A 12,267-nucleotide genomic window follows, 5' to 3' on the forward strand; every position below is an offset into this window, starting at 1 on the left:
GGGAATCAGAATCCAGGTCTCCTGGTCACAGGCTGCCCTATGTCGTCAGCTGCCAGGCAGAGTTCCTCTGCTCGGGGTCAGCCCCCTAACTATAGCAGCCTAGACACAGCCCCCCATCTTCCCTGTCCCTTTGAAAACATGCATAAGCTCTGAACACAGACTGCCCAGGACAAGGCTACATTTGCTGTGCAAAGTTCCTCTAATATGGGAATGCTTACTGTGGCTTGTTGTGGACGCATGATGTCTCAGACCTTCCTAAATTGGCATCACGGGGGGAGGGTGCAGGACTGGGTCTGGACGGGCCATCCTGGCCTGAGAGCTTCTGGGGATTGTCAAAACCTCACCGGATGCAGGAGAACTGTGGGTTTACGGGGGGACAGCCAGGAACAGAGAGAAGGGCAAAAATCTCCTACCACATAAATTCAGTGTGACCTTAAACAAGTGGAAAGGGGGAGGGCCAGGAGTGTTACCGCACTCCGGAAGGGCGGGGCGAGACGGCTGAGCTCCACATCAGGAGGGAGCCCGGCCAAGAGAAAGCAGTTTGGAAAACTTAGTTTTAAAAGGGAGCTGGATTTCTTGCTCTCTCTGGCTCAGAAGTAGGTGGACCCAGCTTTTCTACCAACAGCTGGCCGTGCCCTCGGGAGAGAAAGCCCAAGCCTGTCTGTGGGCGAGTTGGCCCACAGTCGGCCGACGCCCGTGTTCTCTGCATATCTGTGTTGCAGTCGTCCTGGAGAAGGATGTGATAGCTGGCTCCGAGACAGTGGCAAGGGGCTGGAGCAGGGTTGTGGGGGAGTTGGGGGGTGTCAATAAGGATGTAGAACCCATGGGCCCTGGGCAACCCCGAGGTGAGGAGTGAGGGAGACAGCAGGGAGAGCAGGACGCCGAGCGGGGCACTCGAGACCCTCAGGGAGGGTGCTGCTCAGCTGCTGTCCAGGCAGCCAGGGGAGGGCAGGCCTGGCCTCCCTTCTTCCTCCTCTCCTGTCCCCTTGTCCAGGGCCCCTGGCCCCGCTCCATCTGTTTCTCTCATGGGAGGCTTCCTACCCATCTGTGCAGTAACCCACAGGTCTCTGACTCATTGGCCTTCCAAGGAAGGGAGTGTGTCTGAGTGTGTGTGTGTGTGTGTGTGTCTGAGTGTGTGTGTGTGTCTGAGTGTGTGTGTGTGTGTGAGAGAGAGAGAGACAGAGAGGAGCAGGGTATGCTGCCTCAGACACTTGCCGTTCCTTCTGCCCGGGACCCCACCTCCCTGCCCCCGACCTGACCCTCTTTGCATGGCTGACTCCCCATCCTGCAGGTTTCAATTCGAATGTCAGCTCAGAAAGGCTTTCACTGACCCAAGCCTCCTCTACCACTGCTGACCTCTCCCCGCCTCATTCTTTCATAGCCTGAATCCTTTTTTCTCTACCGTATCTCTTACGAGCAGTCATGCCGTGTTTGTTTACACGTTTTTAAATACCTGGCTCCTGCACAACACTGGAAACCCCCCTCTGCTGCTCCAACCCCGAGGTGGACGCAGGGTGGGCATGTGGCAGGTGCTCAGCAAACACCCGGGTGAGGCTGCTGTCTGAGGGGCTGGGGAGACCAAGCCCCACTCCCACATGACCCTGTTTTTATAGGAAAAGCTGTCTAAGGAGCTGTGTCTCAGTTTGTCCTTTCATTTCCCCACGTTCGTCACTTAAGGAATCACTTCTGCTTGCCTTGTAAAGCTTACTAAATGAAAGCATAATTGTGATTTTCTAAACATTTAAGGCATTTCTTACTTCCACGTATTTTGACTTCTGATGTCTTCTTTTCTTCTTAATACTAACCTTGAGAACTGACATAAAATGAGAAGCACAGTCCATGTGTTCCTGGGTAATCTCTCCTCCACAGACACACTCTCGCATCAGATAATACGAGTAAGGAAGAGCAGTGATTTTAAATTCTGAGCATTAGAGTCTTTTAAAATATTTTATCTTTCTCAGGCTTTGTTTTTCATTTCATGTAATGATAAAATACATGTGCTCGCTTGAAGGTTTGGCACAGACCCCTCCCAGGCAAGAAAAGCATGTCTTTCTCCATTTTCCATCACTGAGTCTCGTACCTTGCAACTGAGATGGCTGCTTAACTGCAGCCCTAGCTGCACCGCCTCTGTTATTAAAAAGGATATGTCCCAGCAGCACTTCAGTTGTCAGAAATTTCCCAATAGAAATGCTGATATGGTTTCAGGACTTAAGACTGGAGGTTGAGGGAGAAAAGGAGAGATCAGGCCACTTCTGCAGAGGAGCTGCCATGAAAATAAGTGGCCCTGAGTACTAGTTGCAGAGATCCCCTCAAAATCAGAAAATACGCTTCTTTATGAGTTCAGGTCTTTAACTGTTGTAGTTTTCTAAAGCCAGAGTAGACTGAGTCAGCTAACCTCCCTGCCGCAGCTGCCGCTGAGCCACCCGCGTGTGCGCACAGGGAAGGATGCCGGCCAGGGGGCTCGGAGGTGGGCCAGAGCAGGCAAGTCGGTGCCTCCGATCCCAGATTCCTTGGCCCCGGGCTCCTTAGAAACCTAACTTTCAAAACTCAAAGTCGTGTCAAATATACTTTTTAAGGTTCTCATCAAATGCTTAAGATTGTGTCTTAACCCCCCTGGCATTATGGATGCCCCTGGGGGACACACTTTCTGCTGTTGAGTGCCTGGATTCTGAGGGAGGAGGTTTGTGACGCTGCACCCACATGGAGCTTCCTCACCAGACATCTCAGCAGCTGACGTGTCACTGGAGCCCTGTGGTCTAAACACGTCTTACAGACCCATATAAGAACTTCATAAGTGGATCTTTTATTCAACTTACTTAGTCATTCATTAATTTAGCAAATACTGCATCCACTTAGGCACCGAGGACTGTGCAAGGCCCTGGGACACAGAGGTGAGGAAGACAGACACGGCCCCTCTGGGGACAGCTCAACCCTTCTGCCTTCCTGAAACAGAAAAGGTCTTTAGTATTTAGCGAACAATGAAAACAAATGACTTCTCCCAGTCCCTGCAGATAAAATCAAGAGAACACAAATGATGTATGGCTTCCTAAAACTCATCTGGAACCTCAGAATTTGGGGGTTCTTTTGTCCACTTAAAAGAAAAATGAGAAACACCCTTTGGAGGCTGATTTCAGATCACAGTGTACTGGACTCCTTGGGAGAATTGGGAGAGTACAGAATACCTTTACTGGTGGAGAATGTTCTCTTGTTGAGGCCTGAGGAGCTCTTTACTTGGTTCAGTGAGATATTTACAATACTCGGGCTTAATCTCTATCAATATTTTTAACAAAAGAATGGAAATACCTCACACAAAAGTGTTTCAGCAAATTTAGCTAAGAGCCACAGAACACTGAAAAATTCAATTTATGTTTCTAGATAAAAATATATAGCTAATTACATATATAAAAATATATATGTGTACATATGTATATGGCTATGTAAGGTGTTTTCTAGTTAAAGTCAGTAATGGATTATTTCACTACTTAAGAAACGTTAGCTGTTGGAGACCATTTCAGCTACTGGACGAACCACTCTTCCCTGTCTGTCCTGCTATGTCCTCCCTGGGACTGTCATCACAAAAGAGACTGGGGCCAAGGGTCTCTTTCCCTCCCAGTGGACATCCTTTCACACCTCTTCCCTCTTCAGCTAGAGTTTTGGGCAAATTTCATTAGTGAGTATGTGAAAATGAAGTCGCTCAGTCGTGTCCGACTCTTTGTAACCTGGACTATACAGTCCATAGAATTCTCCAGGCCAGAATACTGGAGTGGGTAGCCTTTCCCTTCTCCAGGGGACCTTCCCAACCCAGGGATTGAACCCAGGTTTCCCGCATTGCAGGCGGATTCTTTACCAGCTGAGCCAAGGGAAGCCCATTAGTGAGTATAAATGGCCTAAAAACAAAACCTATTAACACCAGAAAGATGAGAGTCTTGACTCCTGGGACTTAGGGGGTAGGACGGGATGGGCTCACCTCCCTCTGGACTTGATTAATGAAGAGGGTCACTTTACCCAACCGTGGCCCTCTGTCCTAACCCCACTCTCTCTACAGAACACCCCAGTAAAAATGAGCCACAGGCTCTGGGACAGAGGTGTCTAGTAGAACCAGTGAGGATCCGCCTCTGCACTGTCAGTTGCCATGTCCTTCTTCCAGGAATCATGAAGATTCAGCTAATATATCTTCTTCCACAGAGAATGGGAGGCCAGGGAGAAGAAACCCCAATAACCAAAGAAGAATGGAAATTCCTCCTGAGTTTTAGATTCTGCAGGCCCCCTCTTAAGGCAGACTGACCTGAGACCTCAGGTTTTCTCAAATAATCGTTGTAACATGTCAGTAAAATTCTAATGCTTCAGTGAATGAGTTAACACCAATGCATGTCAACATCAGTTCAGTTCAGTTCAGTTCAGTTCAGTTGCTCAGTCCTGTCTGACTCTTTGCGACCCCATGAATGGCAGCACGCCAGGCCTCCCTGTCCATCACCAACTCCCAGAGTTTACTCAAACTCATGTCCATTGAGTCGGTGATGCCATCCAACCATCTCATCCTCTGTCATCCCCTTCTCCTCCTGCCTCAATCTTTCCCAACATCAGGGTCTTTTCAAAATGAGTCAGCTCTTTGCATCAGGTGGCCAAAGTCCTGGAGTTTCAGTTCAGCATCAAACTTCCAATGAACACCCAGGACTGATCTCCTTTAGGATGGACTGGTTGGATCTCCTTGCAGTCCAAGGGACTCTCAAGAGTCTTTTCCAACACCATAGTTCAAAAGCATCAATTTTTCGGCACTCAGCTTCTTCACAGTCCAACTCTCACATCCATTCATGACCACTGGAAAAACCATAGCCTTGACCAGATGGACCTTTGTTGGCAAAGTAATGTCTCTGCTTTTTAATATGCTATCTAGGTTGGTCATAACTGTCCTTCCAAGAAGTAAGCGTCTTTTTAATTTCATGGCTACAGTCACCATCCAGTGATTTTGGAGCCCCCAAAAATAAAGTCTGACATCTGTTCCACTGTCCTCACCTATTTCCCAATGAAGTGATGGGACCAGATCCATGATCTTAGCTTTTTGAATGTTGAGTTTTGAGCTAGTTTTTTCACTCTCCTCTTCACTTTCATCAAGAGACTTTTAAGTTCCTCTCCACTTTCTGCCATAAGGGTGGTGTCATCTGCATATCTGAGGTTATTGATATTTCTCCCAGCAATCTTGATTCCAGCTTGTGCTTCCTCCAGCCCAGCATTTCTCATGATGTACTCTGCATATAAGTTAAATAACAGGGTGACAATATACAGCCTTGACGTACTCCTTTTCCTATTTGGAACCAGCCTGTTGGTCTCATTCCAGTCTAACTGTTTTCCTGATCTGCATATAGTTTCTCAAGAGGGCAGGTCATGGTGTTGGTATTCCCACTTCTTTCAGAATTTCCACAGTTATTGTGGATCCACAAGTCAAAGGCTTTGGATAGGTCAATAAGCAGAAAATAAGATGCTTTTTCTGGACTGTCTTGCTTTTTCGATGATCCAGAAGATGCTGGCATATTGATCTCTGTTCCTCTGCCTTTTCCTAAAACCAGCTAACATCTGGAAGTTTCCAGTTCATGTATTGCTGAAGCCTGGCTTGGAGAATTTTGAGCATTACTTACTAGCATGTAGATGAGTGCAATTGTGCGTGTTTGGAGCATTCTTTGGCATTGCTTTCTTTGGGATTGGAATGAAAACTGACCTTTTCCAGTCCTGTGGCCTGCTGAGTTTTCCAATTTTTGCTGGCATATTGAAGTGGCAGCACTTTCACAGCATCATAGGATTTGAAATAGCTCAACTGGAATTCCATCACCTCCACTAGCTTTGTTCATAGTGATGCTTTCTAAGGCCCACTTGACTTCACATTCCAGGATGTCTGGCTCTAGGTGAGTGATCACACCATTGTGATTATCTGGGTGGTGAAGATCTTTTTTGTATAGTTCTTTGTATTCTTGCCACCTCTTCTTAATATCTTCTGCTTCTGTTAGGTCCATACTGTTTCTGTCCTTTATCGAACCCATCTTTGCAAGAAATGTTCCCTTGGTATCTCTAATTTTCTTGAAGAGATCTCTAGTCTTTCCCATTCTGTTGTTTTCCTCTATTTCTTTGCATTGATTGCTGAGGAAGGCTTTCTTATCTCTCCTTGCTAGTCTTTGGAACTCTGCATTCAGATGGATATATCTTTCCTTTTCTCCTTTGCTTTTCACTTCTCTTCTTTTCACAACTATTTGTAAGGCCTCCTTAGACAACCATTTTGCCTTTTTGCATTTCTTTTCCATGGGGATGGTCTTGATCCCTGTCTCCTGTACAATGTCACGAACCTCCATCCATAGTTCATCAGGCATTCTGTCTATCAAATCTAGTCCCTTAAATCTATTTCTCACTTCCACTGTATAGTCATAAGGGATTTGATTTAGGTCATACCTGAATGGTCTAGTGGTTTTCCCTACTTTCTTCAATTTAAGTCTGAATTTGGCAATAATCAGCCCATCTCAAAATGAGCTGCATCTGAGGCACTCATACATATGTAAACAGGGAAGTTTGCAGGGGGCTTAAAACTCGACCTGGTCTTTTACACTGAGTGAAGGTATCCCTGGCCAGGTAGGAGGAAATGAAGTCTGTCTGGCAAGATGCGCTCGCCCTGGAGCCCCACACGGATGAAGGAGAACACTCTAGCTTCTCAATTGCTTCTCACCCGCTGTCCCTGAGTGAGCCTCCTCTGCGGGCCCCGGTAGCGAGTACCCAGGCTTCCAGTAGCCGTGAGTCAAACAGGGAGGAGAGCTGGAAGAGCTTACAGCGTGTCCCCATCTCCAAAGCAACACAGAGCTTTCTCAAGGTTCCCAAGTTTCCAAGGTCACAGCCATCTCCGTGTGAATTAAAGCAGGGTTAGCTCAATCCCAGGGAATGAGCCGCATGTTGCCTAGCCCGGGTCAGGGCCTCCATGCAGACTGAGAAAATGTGAGGTTTGCTGCTCGGGAGAGCTGGGATCCTTGCCTTTATGGAATTTGGATTATATACTAAATAACTAAATAAACAGGGAAATCTGTCCTCCTTTTTGGTGTTATATAATTCAGCTAAGAAATAGGGAATATTTTCTGTTATTTAAAAAGCCCTCCCATATTTTCATCTAATGATATTCCTTTCCTCCAAAAGAAAACCACATTCTCAGATTCCAGAACCACATTCTCAATTCCTCAGATGGAACCAAACCTTCAGATGGGCTTGCTGTTTTCCACAGTTCAAAAAAACAAAGCCTTTTGGTTGCCTGCATTTTAATTTTCTCCAAGACCTAAAAAATTCTGATTGACCCATAAGAATGAATACAGTCTTTAGTATGGAGTCCTCAAATCCACACACTTTTTTTTTTTTTGACTCAAACTATTACCATGTAAAAAAGAAATTCAGTCTTTTAAAAATATATTATGAAATATTTCAGATATAAGAAAAATTATGAATAATATAACAAGCACTTCTGAGTTTACTGCTCAGTGTAAAAATAAAACATGACCCATACAGTTGAAGCATGTGCCCCACTCCATTTCCAAATAACTACTATACTGAATTAGATATCATTTCATCTTTATTATTTTACTATAGTTTTATTTTACATTCAAATATGCACACACATATTACATGCATTCATCTGCAATTTGCTTTTTCCTCTCTATAATCATGAGATTCATCTGTGTGGATACATACATTAAAAATTTGTATGTGTCATCTATAGACAATATACATATATCACAATTTACTTATCCACTACTAAATATTCCCAGGCATCATTCTACAAAATATTCCCAAATTGGTTGTACCAATTTTAGTACCCACTGTCAATATATAAAAGAGTTCTTGTTGCCTCATATTTTGATGAAGCTTTGTGTTATCATCAGACTATAATTTTTGCAATTTGTTAGGAGAAAGGGTAATCTCACTGAAGTTTTCGTTTGATTACTGGTTAGTAGTAAGCTTAGGTGTGTTTATTAGCCAGTCTGTTTTCAACTTCTTTGAATAATCTGTTTCTATCTTTTGATCAGTTTGCTATTAGTAGCTTTTTTTTCTCATTACCTTATAAGAGTTCATTATGTATTCTGAATGTTAATCCTCATTCAGTTTTGTGCAAGTATTTTCCCTCAGTCTGGTTTGTCTGTACCTTGCCTAGGGTACATTTTGGAGCACAGATGTTTTGAATTTTAATATAGTTAAATTTCATCAGCTTTTTACTTTTGGTGTGTCTGGATCTTGTCTAAGAAATACCTCCCTACCTCAAGATCATAAAAAGATATCCTTCAAAATTTTCATCTGTAAGTTTCAAGTTTTCATTTTACAGTTAGTTCCCAAAACTATCTGGAGTTAACTTTTGTGTTTGGTAAGGGGTAGGGATCCATTTCCTTCAATTTGGAAAACCCACTGCCTTCGTAGTTCCATTTACTGACTAGTTCAGCTCTTCCTTACAGACTCTTTAGGGCCACTTCTGTCGTCTATCAAGTGTTAGATTCTACCATGTTCTGTTGATTTATCTGGATGAAAACCACACTGTGTTAATTACTATAGCTTTTTAAAAGGTCTTGACATTCAGCAAAGCAAGTCCCTCCATGTCATTCTTCAGTATTATTTTGACCATTTGGGCACAACTCTCATCTCTGTTGAGCAGGACAGTAGGGAGAAATCAAGACAAGCCACTCCTGGATAATATACAGCTGAATATTTAACTCCCAAACAAATCAGCTTCTAAGAAATTGCTGTGTATAATGAATATAGAAAGCCCATATAAAGCATTTGTTTACAAAAAAGCAAAAACATTTTAAAAGCTTTTTTGAGCTGTAGCAAGGGTCATTTAAAATTAGAAACCCTTCCTCTGGGCAATAGCAATGTTCTTGCCTATATTTTCTAAAAATACAACTTTTAAACATAGTTTTGCATACAGATAGTCAGAGTAGGGCCTCCCTGGTAGCTCAGCTGGTAAAGAATCCACCTGCAATACAGGAGACCCTGGTTCGATTCCTGGGTCAGGAAGATCCCCTGGAGAAGGGATAGGCTACCCACTCCAGTATTCTTGGGCTTCCGTGGCGGCTCAGACAGTAAAGAATCCACCTGCAATGCAGGAGACCTGAGTTCGATCCCTGGGTAGTGAAGATCCCCTGGAGGAGGGCATGGCAGCCCACTCCAGTACTCTTGCCTGGAAAGTCCCCATGGACAGAGAAGCCTGGCGGGCTACAGTCCATGGGGTCGCAGAGTTGGATATGACTTTGGGACTACAACAGCACAGAACAGTCACAGTGAGTTCAATGAAACAGTGCTCAAGCTGGGCACACGTTGCCTAGATCCCTCAGAGAATTCCCCCCGCGCCCCACAATTTTGTTATTGGAGCGTAGTTACTTTACAATGTTGTGTTAGTTTCTGCTATACAACAAAGTGAACCAATTACACAGAATATCTACACTGAAGGTCAGACTGTTCCTGGGAGAAACCTTGAGCATGCACTAATTCCTTCATAGCAGGGGTGTGTGAATGAGCTATTCTTTCTCTCATTAAAGGGAGACATGATTTTCCCAAAAAATGCTCTGTGACATTTTCATAACCTCAGGATTACTACTTGGTGTTCTGCAGTGTCTTCAGATCCAGACCCTCTTATACGGACCCCAGGACAAGAGGACTCTGGCCACCCAGCAGACCATGGACATCCCGTCCAAGTGAGTCAACCTCTCCCAACACTGTTTACTTTGCCGTCAGAATCTCAGAGGAAGCTGGTTCTGTAAGGTTCAGTGGAACTTTCCGTGGAAAGGACAGTCTACTGACTGTCTTCCCATTACTCATAAACTATGCAAGCCCAGTTCCTTTGAACACTCAATTGTAAAATATCTTCTTGTCCGATATCAGGAAGAAATCAGCTCTTGGAGAACGTCAGAAGCACAGGCTAGGGTTCATCCTCCTGCAAACCGGCTGCCTGCTGGTCATGTCACCTGCTGGAGGGCTAGGGCACAGGGTCCTACGCGGCCTGCAGGTGCTCTGATCTCACCCTGGCGCCGGCCTTCCAGCCTGGACGGCGGCGCAGAGCCTGGTCTGCAGGCTCCAGTACGCGCCGCGGGCAGGGTTGGCCGGCAGGGGGCGCCACTCAGGCCCCACTGGCAGGGGGCGCCGTCCCAGGCCCCTCCGCTCCGCTCAGGCCCCGCCCGCAGGACCGGGCCCTTTGAGTCGCTGAGGGTCCACTGTCCGCTTGGTGAGCACGGCCGCGGGAATCAGAAACGGGAGGAGAAACGCTGGGCTCTCCGCTCCTGCGGAGCCCCCTCTCCTTTGCCTGCGCTCCTGAGGCTCCCTCGTGAAGCGCAGCTCAGCAAGCGCCATGCTGGTCTTCACTGCCGCCGAGGCCGGTGCCAGGCCAGGCGTGCGGAGGCCGGGGCCGCCGCACTGATCTCTCTGCTTGTCCGCAGGGCCCCCGAGGTGCCCGCGAGGCCGCGGCCGTCCCCCGGAGCCAAGGCGGCCTTCTGCGCCGGCGGGCGGCCGCACAGCGTGCCCGGGCGCGCCAGGCCCAGTGCTGCCGACTGAGCCAGCCCCACCGCCTCCCGGGGTGCGCCCCCGGGTGCCCTGCACATCTTTCCCTCCGGAACAGGGCCTTCGACAGCCGCTGCTCCGGTTTCCAGGCCGACTGTGTGCTCCAAATGCAAAGCCACCCCAAACCTCCCGTGGGCCCCGTGTGAACAGTGGGCGCTCCTCCTTGTGACCTGCCCTTCTATAAAGCATTTTTCTTTCTGCTACCTTGGTTTCTTCTGGCCGACAAGAGTTCTTACCCATCAGCACTGCTTCGGTTGCAGGCTTCGCTCCTTCACCATCTGATCGTGTATGTGTACTTGGTGTAGGGCCCCTTGTGCAGGCTCTGGAGTCAGATTTGGAGCAGGAAGATTGTGGGCAAAGAGCTCTTTCTTATAGGAAGGTAATAGGGATTGAGAAGAAAATGCTAATAAAAGGAAACCTGGCAGTGTTGACATCAGTATGCGTTTGTGAAATGAAGCCGCCCCAGAGCTCCTGGGAGCCTAGAAAGGGCCCTGAGGAAGCGTCTCCTCCCTGGTGCACGCCACCACTCACTGAATTTGGCAGGGCACCAGGTGGGTGCTAAGAACCAAGGGCATGATAAACAGGACACTGTCCCCGTCCTCTCAGAGCGTGCCACCCAACAGGGCCACAAGTCACTGACACACATCACGGTGCAGCTTGTTGAGGGACAGCAGAAGGAAAGAGCATGGCACAGTGCGTGGGTGATAAATGGCCCTGAATGTGCCTAGAGGTCAGGGGAGGTGGTGTAAAAGAGCCGGGCAGGAGAAAGGCAGGCACAGAGGACTGCCGATGCCCAGCTGCTGCTTCCTGCGGCCTCCACTCCAGCCAGGGGGACGTGGCTGTGGCTCTGGAGCGCTGCTTTTGAGTTGGCACGGCCCTTGGCCCCTACTCTCCTGACCCTGTTCTGGGTTCAGCATGCAGGGGTGTGGAGGGTGGGGCTTGATGAATGCTCAGGTCCACGGTCGTTTTCAGCCCCCTGGCAGGAGGCTGGCGTCAGTTGAGAACAGGAGTGGCTCGTTTTGAGCACCTTTCCCCAGGTGAGATCCAGAGCTGGGACCAGGTTGAGCATGCAGAGGGTGGCAGTGGGCTTTTATCCCTTCTCACTGGCCCTTCGCAGCCCCTCTCTCATCCCTTGGGCTGTGGCCCAGCAGGGCTGCAGGCAGGCGCTGAGATGGCCAACAGGTTGCAACATGGCCCCCTTTCACTTCAACACCCAGAAGGAAACACAATCCCAGAATGGGATTAGTGCCCTTATAAAAAGAGACAAGAGAGATGATCTTTCTACCCTGTGAGGGCACAGCAAGAAGGCAGCCGTGTGCAAACCAGAAGATGACACCCACCAGGAACAGACTCCACCAGCACTGTGACCTGGGGTTCCCACTCACCGGAACTGCGAGGAGTAAGTGTCTACTGTTTAAGTCTCCCAGCCCGTGGTGTTCTGTCCTGTTGTGGTATTCTATTATAGCAGCCTGAGCAGACTGAAAGCCCATGCTGGGTTTTTGAAAAAACAAACCGCCAATTCTGATGCTATTTATTCCTCTATTTCTCATAGGATAATATCTTGGAATCACAAGAACTAAAACACTTTTTTAATTTAGCCCCCCCACCTTGGGGAAAAAAATGAATTTGGGAATATTCTCTATCAAATGTCTCCCATCTATTAAATGTGTTAACTTCAAAACAAAAGGAAGACTCTAGCTATTTATG

General features: G+C 47.3%; 1 protein-coding gene across 8 annotated transcripts in view; it reads left to right on the top strand.

The window, feature by feature from the left end:
* TTC23 (tetratricopeptide repeat domain 23) overlaps positions 1-10,763 on the top strand; it is a 146,862-nt gene extending 136,099 nt beyond the window's left edge. For all 8 annotated transcript variants that reach the window (XM_043434524.1, XM_043434518.1, XM_043434519.1 and 5 more), the window contains 2 exons: positions 9,619-9,701; positions 10,440-10,763. In XM_043434524.1, the coding sequence (XP_043290459.1) occupies positions 9,619-9,701; positions 10,440-10,554 (198 nt within the window). In that variant the 3' untranslated portion in view covers positions 10,555-10,763. The remainder of the gene's footprint in view (positions 1-9,618; positions 9,702-10,439) is intronic.
* Positions 10,764-12,267: the final 1,504 nt, after the last annotated feature.

This window comes from Cervus canadensis, chromosome 17 (genome assembly GCF_019320065.1).
Source record: "Cervus canadensis isolate Bull #8, Minnesota chromosome 17, ASM1932006v1, whole genome shotgun sequence".
Taxonomy (NCBI): Eukaryota; Metazoa; Chordata; class Mammalia; order Artiodactyla; family Cervidae; genus Cervus; species Cervus canadensis.